At 42.7% G+C, this 13,076-nt stretch overlaps 1 protein-coding gene across 4 annotated transcripts; it reads right to left on the minus strand.

The window, feature by feature from the left end:
• Positions 1-719: 719 nt before the first annotated feature.
• On the minus strand, positions 720-11,540 carry CNBP (CCHC-type zinc finger nucleic acid binding protein). 4 transcript variants are annotated; one of them, XM_050957931.1, is made up of 5 exons: positions 11,421-11,540; positions 3,283-3,401; positions 2,772-2,864; positions 2,410-2,608; positions 720-1,921 (listed from the first exon to the last, which is right to left on the minus strand). In XM_050957931.1, exons 2-5 carry the CDS (start codon positions 3,383-3,385, stop codon positions 1,804-1,806), a joined length of 513 nt encoding a protein of 170 aa, XP_050813888.1. In that variant the 5' UTR covers positions 3,386-3,401; positions 11,421-11,540; the 3' UTR covers positions 720-1,803. The 4 variants fall into 4 exon arrangements, with proteins under 4 accessions (XP_050813888.1, XP_050813886.1, XP_050813885.1 ...); XM_050957929.1 differs by having other exon boundaries at positions 2,410-2,611; XM_050957928.1 differs by having other exon boundaries at positions 3,262-3,401.
• Positions 11,541-13,076: the final 1,536 nt, after the last annotated feature.

Below are 13,076 nucleotides of genomic sequence, written 5' to 3' on the forward strand. Positions count from 1 at the left end.
AGTTCAGGATCCATCTCATCTCCCAAAGATGCTGAAGTACACATGGGGGTGGGGGGAGAAGAAGAGCAGTGAAAAATGCCATGAAAGAAAAGCTGGAAGCCCACAGAATGCTGGGACAGAAAGCAATGCATCCTAGGACACTGAGCCCAGTCCCATGATGCCCTGTGATTTGCTCTGCCTTCCCACAACACCTATTGACAGAAGAAGATGTCAAGCTGGACTGTGGGATAAATACCCACAGTACATTGCTCACACTGTCTATGCTAGTGCCTCAACTGTGGCTGTGCTCTGCTGACAGAAGTAGTGAGTGTGAACATGACACCGATTTGTATTATGTTTTGAGTGTCAACACTACTTTTGTTGACAATTTTAGTTTAGACAAGGCATAACAGTTCTCCTACCTTTGTCAAATAGGTTTGCACTTGACAGTTTAAAACTACATCTTAATGCACTGCCATATATTCTGAGGGCACTTGTTTAGTAAGAATTAGTATTTTTCACCTATCCATCTAGTAAGGACATGCAGGCTACTTGACAGGAGTTAGTATTGCAGTATGATTCATCAAGTTGGTCTCTTAATGGCCACTTTAACTCTGCCCAATCACAAGGATTGTAAAAAAGACATGATCTGATGTTTTAATGGGTAGCCAGTGCAAAGGCTGGAGAGCATAGTGCACGTAGGAACCAATGGTTTGCCAGACACACTGTATGCAGAGAAATTAAGGCCTGTAAGTAAGTGCTTTATTTTGTGATTTTATGAAATTCTGAATGTTATGGGACTGAACTTTATACTAGATAACATTTCATACAAAAGAAAAGTCCAAACGGTAAGCTTTTCAACACCTCCACATTCCCCTCTTTAATATGGTGTTTTGCACTATGTACATGAATAACAAAAGCTAAACAAAATGAATTTTAGCCAAACTCCCCTTCCTCCTCCAGCTTTATTGATAGTTTAAAATTACATTTCTATATTCTAGGACTTCAATTGCTTTTACCATTTACTTTAAAAACTGATTACAAGCAAATGAAACTCAGTCGGTCTAAGTGATATAGTATACAAAAATAACATCTTGATTTCTGTGAAAATGCATTTCTTTGCAACTCCTGAATAGCTCCAAATTGTGTATGTTATGATAACTGATGTTCTGGGTTTTAGATTTTGTTTGAAATATTTATTCAAAAAGCTTCCCATTACCTTCTGTATTGCTGACATTAACATTCATTGACTGAATTGTTACTTCGTTTTAATTATTCCTGATTTCCCTCTCTCTCTCTCTCATGGCCACTAACAGGCACGTGCATCTGTTTGTTTTGTTTACTCCCACTCAGCTATATGCTCTAGGTAGGGCCTGACAAAGACATTACTTGATGTTATTAACAGCTACTGAGGTCAGACAATCCAAGGCCATCATTGTAATAAAATTAAAGTTAGCTACTTGTGGAAGTTTGGACACTTCCAGGATTTAGTCCTCCTCTTGCAAAGGATCACTCCCATGGACCCTGGACAGCGTTTGCTGGTCTGACTCAACTCTTCCCACTCAATCCCTATTCACCAGTGGCACGGAAAGGGGGTTCTTTAACAAAGCATTATACATAACACCTCTACCAAACTAAACATAAACATTTTTGTAGTTAAATGCAGAAAGTCGATTTTTCCACCCCTTTCCTCCTTTTACACGGCAAGTAAAGCTCACTGGCCTGGGAGTAGCCTCTATCTGCCAACCTTTGGCCAGTGAAGAGGATTCAGAGAAAAATAATACAACCATCAATCAGAAAAAGGAGGGGCGATAAAGGAAATAATTAAGCTGTAGCTTCAATTGTGCATTCCCGTGCAAGGTGCCCTGACTCGCCACAGCGATAGCAGTTGACTTCACTTGTCTTGCTGCAGTTGATGGCTACATGCCCAGTTTCACCACACCTGAAGAAAAATATTTTAATTGACAAATTAAAAGTGGATATTAGCCTCTTCAATAGCCACAACAGGAACTATTCAACACTGCCATCACAGTACAACCTGATGCACCACTAATGAACTCTGTATTTGAGGCTTCTGCTGTATAACTGTTCTAATACATTTGGTAATATACCCTTAGCTATTAGGCAAGCTCAGTTCTATACCAGAGAAATGTGTGCAATTTCTAATATCCTGACTGACATCACTGAATGTGCTGCACTACTATACATGCTAAACCCTGTTTAAGTCAAAAGCAACAGGAAGAAGTTTAGACTGATGTCTGATGCATTACAGGCAGGGAGTCAAAGTTAGTTTCTTTAAGAAGATCACAAGAAAATAGGCATATACCCAAAACAGATTAAATAAGCTAACTTGTATAAACTGCAAATTAGATTAAGGGTAAGATATAAAAATATTTTACAGCTATTTAAAGTATACCTTTAGTGCCTTACCTATAGCACTTAACTTTGGTGCAGTCTTTTTGAATGTGTCCAAATTCCCCACAAGAATAGCACTTCTGCTCATCTGCATGGTCACAGTCACGAGCCAGATGGCCAGGTTTGCCACAGTTGTAGCAGCACTGCTCTCGCTCTCTCTTCGGTTCCTTGCAGTCCTTAGCAATATGGCCACCTCTGCCGCAGTTATAGCAGGCTTCCACAATAAGAAAACAAGCCAAACAAGACTATAAAACCTTGATAAAGTTACAAGGTAACATTCTTTAAAAAAATTTTTTAATAATCTGACAAGTGTATTCAGTTCCCCCCTTCCACTACATTCTAAGTAAATAAAATATAGAAAATTTAGTAATATTTACCATCCTCCTGAAGATCACAGTCCTTGGCAAGATGGCCAGACTCACCACAGCGGTAACAGATGTCTGGGAGAGATGAAGACATGAACTGGAAGCCTATTTTATATAGAGAACATGAAAAGCATTGTTATTTGGGGATTAAAATACACAAACAACTTGACAGTGTCAACATATGGGTTAGGACATTAGCAGAAAATCTACAATCCTTCCCACAGCAACCTCACTATTCTTTTCAAAAGATTTAGTAGCAGAGGGTTGCAGTAAGCCCTCATCAAGACTTAGCAAATGTACTCTGATGTACTGCAAGTACAAAAGATTACCAAATTAAAATTGGAACTGCACTTGACAAAATAAGGTTACCAGAATAGATTTAATGTACTATCCTTGATCTGTGTTTGCTCAGTCACTAAAGCAATACTTGTAAAGATGTCAGCTGTATCACATTTGCAAGTAGAGAGATTTTACTGTGTTCAGATACGTATAAATTAGAAACCTCTTGCGGAGGTAAATCCACCTCTGCCACGGCTTCGCATCCCACGGCCACGGCCAATTCCAGTAGGGCATTCCCGAGCCCAATGACCAGTACGTCCACACTTGAAGCACTCGTTGCTGCTCATCACTGCGGTTTACTTCCTATGTAAAAAGAATTTACAGCAGATATTTAACTTTTGAATTTTTTTTTTTTTTAAAAAGCCTTATCACTGACCTAGTGGAAGTCACTGGCTAAGCACTGGGGAGGTGCTTAACCAGTTTTTGCTATAGCAGAAGCCTCTTCTGCAGTTGCAGAAAGAATACTTCCTTAATTTCAGTTTACTTAGTTCACTGACTAGTTCAAAGTTAAGCCAATTGGGAATGCTCATTTTTCCTACCTGCGATTATGTATTAAACTAGGTGTGTGGATGAGATCTACTAGTTCTAAAAAAATATCTTGAAGCACTTGGGGCCAGAAACAGTTTTCACTAACTACAGACAATATTTTAAATGCAAAACATGTTTTGATGACAAAAGACTTCATAAAGGTCCTGATGCAAACAAGCTTTTTATTAAATTTCCATCCAAACAGAGCTTGATGCAAGTGTTAAAAAAACCACGCACACCACACTTTGCTATTTTCTATCATTGTAAAAGATGTAAATATAATCTGAAGTGTGTATAGGTATACACTAAATATGGTGCTTGTTTGCTAATAGGTAATGTTTAATTACAAATCAATGTTTTCATAGCTACCAATGAGAATCAACTTTGTAGAAAATAAATAAAGTACAAGTGTGAGCCAATTAAAACCAAACCACCCAAGTTTATCTAAAGTAGCTATTAGAGAATCTTCCAGAACACAATAGGTGTTTAAAGGGAGACTATCAATTAAGTTCACAGAAACACAGATCTTAAGATCTTGAAAGTTCTGGGTTTTGTATTTTAAGTTTAGAAAATAGTTTCACTTTCAAATCTCATGCACTACACAGTGCTGCCATAATGTGTTTACAATCACATCTTTAATTAGCTCAGAATTAAAAAAAATCCTGGAAACAGTCTTAAATTTGTAGAAGCTTGCTGAAGCCAAAAGTAAGTTTTGAACCATGTTTGAATGTCCTTAACTATGGCACATTAATATCTAGAGCTGATAAGCCAAGTTTCATAACTTTACTGCAAAAGTTATTCATGTGTAAACCAACAGCATATTTTCAGCTACACCTCTACCATGATGCATCCAAATTCATGTTGTGTTATAACGTGGTAAAGCAGCGTTGGGGGGTGGGAGGGGTGTGCAGCTGCGCACTCCAGCAGATCAAAGCAAGTTAGATATAATGTGGTTTCACCTATAATGCAGTAAGATTTTTTGGCTCCTGAGGACAGCGTTATCAGGGTAGAGGTGTATGTTGATGCTTTACACTGGGAAAAGCATCAGTCACTGAAAATAGCACCTGGAGTATACTGAACTGCAGACAGCAATTTATAGCCATTAATCCCACACAAAGGCTCAAACTACGATAAATTAACAATACAGAGCATAAATAACTCCAGCTTTTATGAAGTCTGCTCGTTTAGCATGACAGAAACCCTACAGAAACTCAGTTATCCACCTGTTTATGTTATAAAACAGACCTGTGTAATGGCCAACATTAACTATGCAGTTGCAAATGTTTAACTTCTAAATTATGTACTATTTCTGAACACTCACTACTAGACTATTCAGGTATTACATTATGGCTGAGTATTTGAAGAATTTAAGACTGCTCTTAACAGGAAATCAAGTACAAAAAATTGAAAATAACTTTGTTATGAAGATTAGCTAGTTCTACAGCAAGTTTAGAGATTAGAAAATTTAAAACTAAAAATTGTCATTTCTACTTATATTTTGACCACCTTTGCATTAGCTTAATTTTTGCATAACTGAAGTTATACTGCTGATCTGACCAAAGTGAGACACAGATACAAAGGAAACTTTGCTATTAACAAAAGTAATTGATGTACTACTAAGCACGGGGTCCCCAACATGGCGCCCGCCAGTGCATCTAAGTGCATCCACGTACTGGCCAGCGGACAAGCATCCACTGAAATGTTGCCGCTTGTCAGTGGCATTTCAGCAGATGCTCGTCCACCGCCATGGTCCTCCTTGGCTCATCGTCTGGCACCCGCCAGACAAAAAGGTTGGGGACCACTGACTTAGTATGACTGTAGCAAACAGCTGGATTTGTGTTCCTGTTAACACTGTTACTGAGGTTTCTTTCTCGATGTTTTGTTGCGCTGCATCACGCTACATGGGAATATTAATCTAAACTGGTATAGTACTTTATGCAAGACAGACTAAAAACTATTATTTAACCTGCTGACCAGAAGTATTTTGTACTGAAACTCAGAGCCCCCCTAATTTTAATCACCATGCAGACATATAATTAAGTCCCTAATGCAAAAGGGCTTACAACAAAAAGTTAACATGCAAAAATTGGTGCAACAAAACAAGCAGAAAAGGGAAGGAAAGGATCAAGAAGGGTATTAGACTCACAGTATTGTAAGTTTCTGTAACAATTAAAAAGGAAAGCTGACAAAATCCTTATGGGCCACTTGTGCTAAATACCGATCAACTACTGATATGAATTTTTAATCCACCTGCTTTTGTGGCAGCTGGATTTAAAAAAAAAACCAAACACTTCGCTACTGTGTAGTTCTATAGTTTTGAGTACCTCTTTTCCCCCCCTGTATCTTTCTGGTAAGGGGGGCACAAATGCCAAAGTATGAGCACTGCTCATTTAGAGCATGCTGTTCTGTATGTTCAAAGGTACCTCTGACTGCAGCATCTGTCAACCAACCTTGACAATCACTTTAAACTACTGTATTTCTCTGCACCAAAATTCTAACATCCACATGTATGTTTGAGTCAGTTTCAGGGCCTCCATTGTGATGCTTAAACACTTGAAACAAACAATCTATAACCTGTAACCAGAGACTTGAAGATGACAAGTGTATAAGACAATATAAGAAAAAGAATTTGTCCACCTTTTAGGAGAAACTGCATTAGAATTCAGAGACCTGCACTGCTAGAAACAAAGAGGACTGAGTTATAAAAATATATGCAAACAAGCCATCTAGGGTCAGTAGTCCCAATATGGCTTATTGCTGTCCCTCGAAAAAGTATGCACCATATCTGAACAAGTGTAATTCAGCAGAGTTAATGATTTTATTCATTTTAAGCTACAATATATAACCATGTTTTCCTGTCATAGCTGTTTGCAGGTTGGACAACACTAGCACTTGTTCATCTGTAGCAATCAATTCTTTGTAAAGAGGTATCAGACTTTCAGAATCATGTAAATTGGTCAATTTTCATTGTCATTAGAATTACTTTTATTTGGACCCACCCAAAAAGTCTGTTAAAGATAACCTGCAATGAAAAACAGTGTTTTTTGTACGATGCATCATGGCCTGAATATTTTTTTTTTTTAAATCTACCTTAAGGTTCAGGTCTGCTCTGGAATATTAAAGAGACTCAATTACCAGAGAAGTCAGAGCTTCGAGAAACTTCAAGCTGAGCCAGAGGTGAGGAAAAGAGGATTTTTAGCTACTTTTTAAACCTTTGACATTTACCTCAATAGAACTGACATTAGGATGTTATAATAGACATCCTTTTCTCCTTCAGATAAGGAAGTTTGTTATACACACCTGACATGACCTTCTCAACACAAGCTCCTTTGCCAAAGCACAGAAGAAAAAAAAATAAGGAAAAACTGAAAAGGTATTTAAGTCTTCATGCTTCACGGTGCAGGAGACCAAAAAAATTCTAATACACTGACTTAAAGCAATACCTTCTGCAAGTTAACTTAAGGCTTACAGTAAAGCTACAACTAACTTTACTTTCATTATACTCAATTAAAATTACTAGTTTCAGGATGCACTAGAATTTTGGAAGAATTAAAGTCAATTTTTAACATCCTATTCAGAGGAGCTGGATTTTTGCCCCATGAGTATGAACAAGTACAACTGGTGTGTCAGGGAGTAAGTGAGAAGATGAAGCTAGGACAGCCAAGGACTTGAAGAACCTACAAAGCTCGAAGGTTTCACAGCACAAATAAGATGTTATGAGCCATATATCCAATGGAACTCAAAACTCAAAGGACAATGTCAGCTAGGGAAATATGGGTATGCAGTATTTAAGTTTCTGCAGCACTAGAGAGTGGGAGGAAGGTGAGGACCCTGCAGAACACTAAATCCATAGGCAAAGTGAGAGGACTATTTTAATGCATCAGAGTTAAGGCTGTTTTTTTTAAATGTAAAAAAAAAGTCACACTGACACTTGGACAACAGATCTATCAACTGTAAAGATCTGAATATCTTCATTTCCCTATCTTTGAATGTGGGAATATTTAAGCTTTCACATAATATAGTATTGCAGTACCTTACATCTTGTAGCTTTGTATATCAGACACAAACTCTAGAACTTCCTCGTTAATATCAAAGGTTAGACAGTTTATAAAAAAAGAACTAACCAGGGGCAACAAAGAGTTGGTCAAATTAGCAATAAGTTTACTTTCAGTGTTGTCAGCTATTGGTTTGTCATAGTTCTAGACGCTTCTGTGAAGAGACACTTTCCAAACTTAAAGTTTTGAAGTGCAGAAGAATAAGTTGTCTTCCTTGCAGCACTATGGCCAAAAAGTTTTTCCTTTAGACTATCTGGAAGTCTAATTGTTACATTACAGAAAGAAGCTATGATAACCCACTAGAAAGCAAGCATAAGTAACAAGACTTAAAAAGGAGTAATTTATGGGTTTGAAGAGCTATAAAGCTCAGTTTTTTAAAATACATTAGACAGGTTTTACAGTCAGGATGTTTAAATCCTTATCAACTGTCAGCCCAGCGTATCTCTATTGCTTGTTAGAAGTCAAGTTTCTTAAACCACTGTTCTGGTCATAAAACAGAATGCACCTGCTCTCACCTTTCACACTGAGAACATTCTCTAACAAGCTTTGACTATTCTTTGTAATAGATAAATGAATACTTCTGTCATAAGCAGAGTTAGATCAAAAAAAGGAATGCTGATAGCTCATAATGGAAAGCTTAAGCACGGAGGGGAAGGGGCGAAGACGAGTAGATATAATAGCTTGACAAATACATTCTAAGTTTTTATGTCTGAGTCAAATGGAGCTAGAAGGTATTTTCTAGACCATAACTGAAAAAGCAACTAATGTTTTAATGAACTGAAGGTACTATGAGTTATAAATCTAATCCTCAATTGTGGAATTTGACCTGCACCACTGCCTTCACTGGATATTTACAACAGCAGATACATAAAAACCCACACATAACATTCATGATCTTTGCTCTTGGGGTGTGTAAGTGAAGACAAGAAACCTTGCTGAATTACTTGTGAGCAATGCAGCAGTTTCAAGGAGTTAAGACACAGGTCTGTCTAGGGGAGGGAAAAAAAATCCAGACTCCATGCACAGGGGGAGATGGGGGGAGAGGAGGAAGAAGGAGAAGTCTTACTCCATGCTCCCCTCCCCAGCTTCAATTCATAGGGACTTTCATCCCCCCAGTTTGCTTTATTATAACAAGTACTCAAATGTTTCCTAGATACATTACACCTAAAATGCTGACTAATGTCAAATCAGCCTTAATACAAGGACAAGCTAGCTATATTCGAGCGCCAACAAAATGCCCCACCCTTCTTTCCCTCCTCCTGTGTATTGGAATACAAGCATTAATGATCCCTGGGGCTAACTTCACTAAGTAGATTTTCATTCTGTACTAAAAACAGTTAACAAGGAGTCTGGTAGCACCTTAAAGACTAAGGGATTTATTTGGGCACACATTCTGCATTATGGTAGTGTCAAGATCTGTGTTCAGGTCGTAACAGAGACCTGTTGGAGGTCCACAGAGAGATGTTAGCACCACCTTGGAATCCAGAAGTGCCCCTAGAGATCTTTGTTGGGAAGTACAAGCCTCCTTTTGTCAACAACAGAGGCAATTATCTTCAGCATACTTAGTAAATATTTACTCTCAATTTATTAGTATTACCAGCATCTTATACTAGAAGAACTTCAGCTTCTAACCAGGCACTCTCTGCAGCAGCCAGGAGACAGCAACACCAAGCTACAGTGAAAGATGTAGACCAGAATACTGGTCAAAGTCCAAGTCTACTCTTCCCAAACATAAGCAGTACACACAGTATAGATTTAAAATGCAGCGGAATTCCAAGGCAAAATTACTGTTCCCAAAGCCATCTTCAGTTATCAGAAGTGACTCACCAAACAGTAATCTACTTAAGCAGGGTCCAGACACAAGTCAAAGGTAACAAAAGCAGCAAATCAGTAACAATACTTCACACTATATTGTTATATCAACCTTCATGGCCTAGCATCTATATGCCACAACCTAATCAAGGGACAAAAGTTGTCAGATACCAGCCAACCTGCTCTGCAGTTACCTTTCCTCCCATGAGCTTCCAAAAAGGAGGGTAGGGACACCATCATCACTGGCAAAATATGCCAGCATTAACATTGTTCTAGCAGGGTAGTCAATATCCAGATTCACTCTGCAGTCTGTTACACTCTACAGTTTGCTTTTGAACAAACCCTGACATCTCTTTGTTTTCTTCTCTAGAAATCTGGACACCACAGAAAAGACTACTCCTGTTCTAGAACATGGCCTATACACCACTTATTTGAGGAAAGTGTGCCTTCTACAAAGAACTATTTACTTCCACCATAAGAATTAGACTAGTTTTTGAATACCAGTCAGGCTGATACAATGACTGTCACAAGAACCCTAACAGGTCCCCAATTAATCTGTATATCATGAGACCCGTAAGTATGATACTGGAAGAGGATCTTGGAGCCAGTGAGTTATTGGTTATTAATAGCCTAGACTTAACAATGGGGTTCTCAAATTGTGGTCCACAGATCAGCAGTAATTTACTAAGGCCTTCTCATAGCCTACTACATGAAACATGGGAAAGCAGGGGATTGAGACAAAAGGAGTCAATGAGAGGGTAGTCTGAGAAAGACAGACTGCAAGTCACTTGCTTGGATGAAAGCTCATCCACATGGGAAATCTAGGCTTCCTGATCCAAGAGTATCTAAAGTGAATTCAAACAGGAGGTGAGGACTACCCCTGTAAGAAGGTATAAATTTCACTCTAGCCCCCACCTCCTCACCAAAAACAAACCCCTCAAAACACAAAACCACAGTTCAAGAGTCTAGGTTGAAAGAGTTACTACTTACATTAACACCCCCTAATAAATAATTTGGGATAGTCTTGTTTATATAACGAACTAAAAAAAACTAGAACTATCCCAAGCAAAGATATTAGACTGAGACTACTTAAAAACTAAGTTTAACAGACATTCAAATAAAGTGATTGTAAGATCAGAAGTACCACCATGATCGCGAAGTTATTCTGTCTGTGAGCCCTGCAACTTAATAGAGCGGGACACTTCCTAGATCTCCAGTCAGATGTAAATAGATTGAACACCCCAACCGAGCACATGGAGAGGCCACATGGTGCAATCACACCACGGCCTGCAGTCCTGGCCATTACCGCCTTCCCGACCCGCACGAGGTCGCAAGAAATGGGAGCAAGGCAGGCAGACGGCAGCTTAAACATACAGCACGAGTTCAGCCCCAAACTGACTTCCCACCCGGATCACGCAGTCCAGACCCGCTACTGCCCCCAGGGGCAACAGGCCCGACGCAGCCGGCTGACTCTCCGCCCTAAGCCCAGCCGGACGAGTGTGCTTATGCCGCCCGCCCCGCAGGAAAGGCTGCGGCCCAGCCACCAGCCTCCTCCATCCCCACGCACCGGGATGAGGCGCCCCAGGCAGCCCCCCGCAGAGCTGTTCACCCGCGCCTCGGACCAGGGGAAGGGGAAGGAGGCCGCTCCGTCCCCAGCCCTCTCCGCCGCCGGAGCTTCCTCTCACCGCCCCCCACAGCGTGACTCAGCCCGGCCAGCGCGCCCAGCCCACCCGAAGGGCCCCCTCACCCGCTTCCAGTCAAACTGCCGCCACCTCCCCCTCCAGGGCTGCAGGCAAGCGCGGCCGAGGCTCGGGTGGTTTCCCGCGCGCTAGGCCGGAGTGCGCCACCGCCACCACCCTCAGCTTCCCCGCGCGGGCCGGGGCCAGGCCGCGCCCCCGCCTGCTCCGCGAGCCGCCTTGACGGTTACCTGCAGGCTCCCGACCCTCCTGCGATAGGTAGCGCGTCCGGGCGACAACGGGCCCGCTTCTCTTGCGATCTCCCCCGCTTGATACTAGAGCCCCGCTGCCTGCGCCACACGCGGTTTGCACACGGCCCCACACACGCACTTACTCGCTCTCCCCCCGCCCTTCCCTATTACTCTGCGCACGGCTCATTATCCCGTTCGCACAACCAATGGGCACCCGCCGCTGCCTCCGTGCAGCCAATCAGCGCTGGGACTTGGAGGACCAATCGGCGCCGTCGAAAAGGGGGAGGTGCCCGCCTACCGGGTCAGGTTTGTCTCGACTCTTTCTTGCCTTACTGGCCTGTGAGGGAGAAGGGGCGGTTGGTGGAGGGGTGGGGATGACGATGTCGCCACCGCCGCTCTAAGCTCCCGGGGAGATTGACGACTCCGAGGGTGCTGCAGTGCGCGAGGTTCCCCTGGGTTCCCGCAGCGCCTTCCTGCCCCTCCTCTGTTGTGACTCACAAGGGAGGAAGCTGCGGCTCCCCTCCCCAATCCTGGAGGCAGCCCCGACGCAGTGCTCGGCCCCCGCCCGGCCTGTTGGTCTCACGTCACGCGGGGTGAGGTGCAGGCTCGGCCGCCCTTGTGAGGTGATGCGGCAGAACAGGGGAGTCAGCGCCCGCCTCCCGCCAAATCCTGAACGGGGCTTGAGACTCGCACGATGCGCGAGGAAAGCCAGTCACTTGGCGGCCCCTGTGCTGGTTATTTCTCGCCCGACAAGTGCGGCAGCCGCAATTCGACCCGAAACGTGGCTCAAGCCAGCAGGACCCCGTCCCCCAGCGCCTAGTCCCTGGGCTGCGGGGAGCTGCCATTCCACCTTTTACCCCCATTCCCTGCCTTTCCCCCCACCGCCCTTACAGGCTCCGCTCGCCGCCTTGCCCCACTGTTTGTCTCATGTACAGTCTCTTACGCTCCATGTTTTCCTTCTGTCAGCCCTCGATCCCCCTCCGTTCTCTACACCTCTCCCGGTTCCCTTCTGCTACCCCCATTCTCATCCCCTTCAATGGGCACTTTCCCCAGATACCCCTCCACCTCTCACTCCCCTGCCCCCTCAGTCTCTCCACTGAACCCCTGTTCCTCTGCAGCCCCTCAGCATCCCTCCCTGCAGTCATTCCCCTGCACACGACTCTGGCTCCTCCAACACCTCATCTCGAGGGCGCCACCTGTCCAGGCTTCTAGCTATCCTAGGAAGTCTGGATGGGTGCTCAGCACACGCTGCCAGCTGTCCAGTTTTATGGACTCAAGATCATCCTGGAGGGCCTGTGTTTTTGCATCAGCGTGGCAATCTTCCCCCATATTCCCTGTACATCATTTCTACAGCACCTCTCAGTTTCCTTCTTCCGACTCCTTCCTGCTCCCCATTTCCCTGCCTCCTTGTGGATTCCTGACCAGCCTCTTAATCTTGAAGGCATCCTGCCTCCAGTCTCATTAGAAACAGGAGTTAATGGTCATCTTTATCTGAAGTGTTTGTATAGCTCACATCAGTGCAGTATCTGAGCACCTCACAATCTTTAATGAATTTGTCCTTACAATACTACTGGGAGGTAGGGAAGTGCTATTATCCCCATTTTACAAATGGGGAACTGAGGCACAGAGATACAACTGATTGCAATGGGATTTAAG

Source organism: Gopherus flavomarginatus, chromosome 6 (assembly GCF_025201925.1).
Source record: "Gopherus flavomarginatus isolate rGopFla2 chromosome 6, rGopFla2.mat.asm, whole genome shotgun sequence".
Lineage (NCBI taxonomy): Eukaryota > Metazoa > Chordata > Testudines > Testudinidae > Gopherus > Gopherus flavomarginatus.

Coding starts and splice junctions, on each gene's coding strand:
- CNBP (XM_050957927.1), bottom strand. CDS start 3,385: ATGAGCAGCAACGAGTGCTTCAAGTGTGGACGTACTGGTCATTGGGCT. Junction 2,865..3,261: donor TGGATTTACCTCCGCAAGAG/GTTTCTAATTTA, acceptor TATATAAAATAG/GCTTCCAGTTCATGTCTTCA. Junction 1,922..2,409: donor ACCAAAGTTAAGTGCTATAG/GTAAGGCACTAA, acceptor ATTTTTCTTCAG/GTGTGGTGAAACTGGGCATG.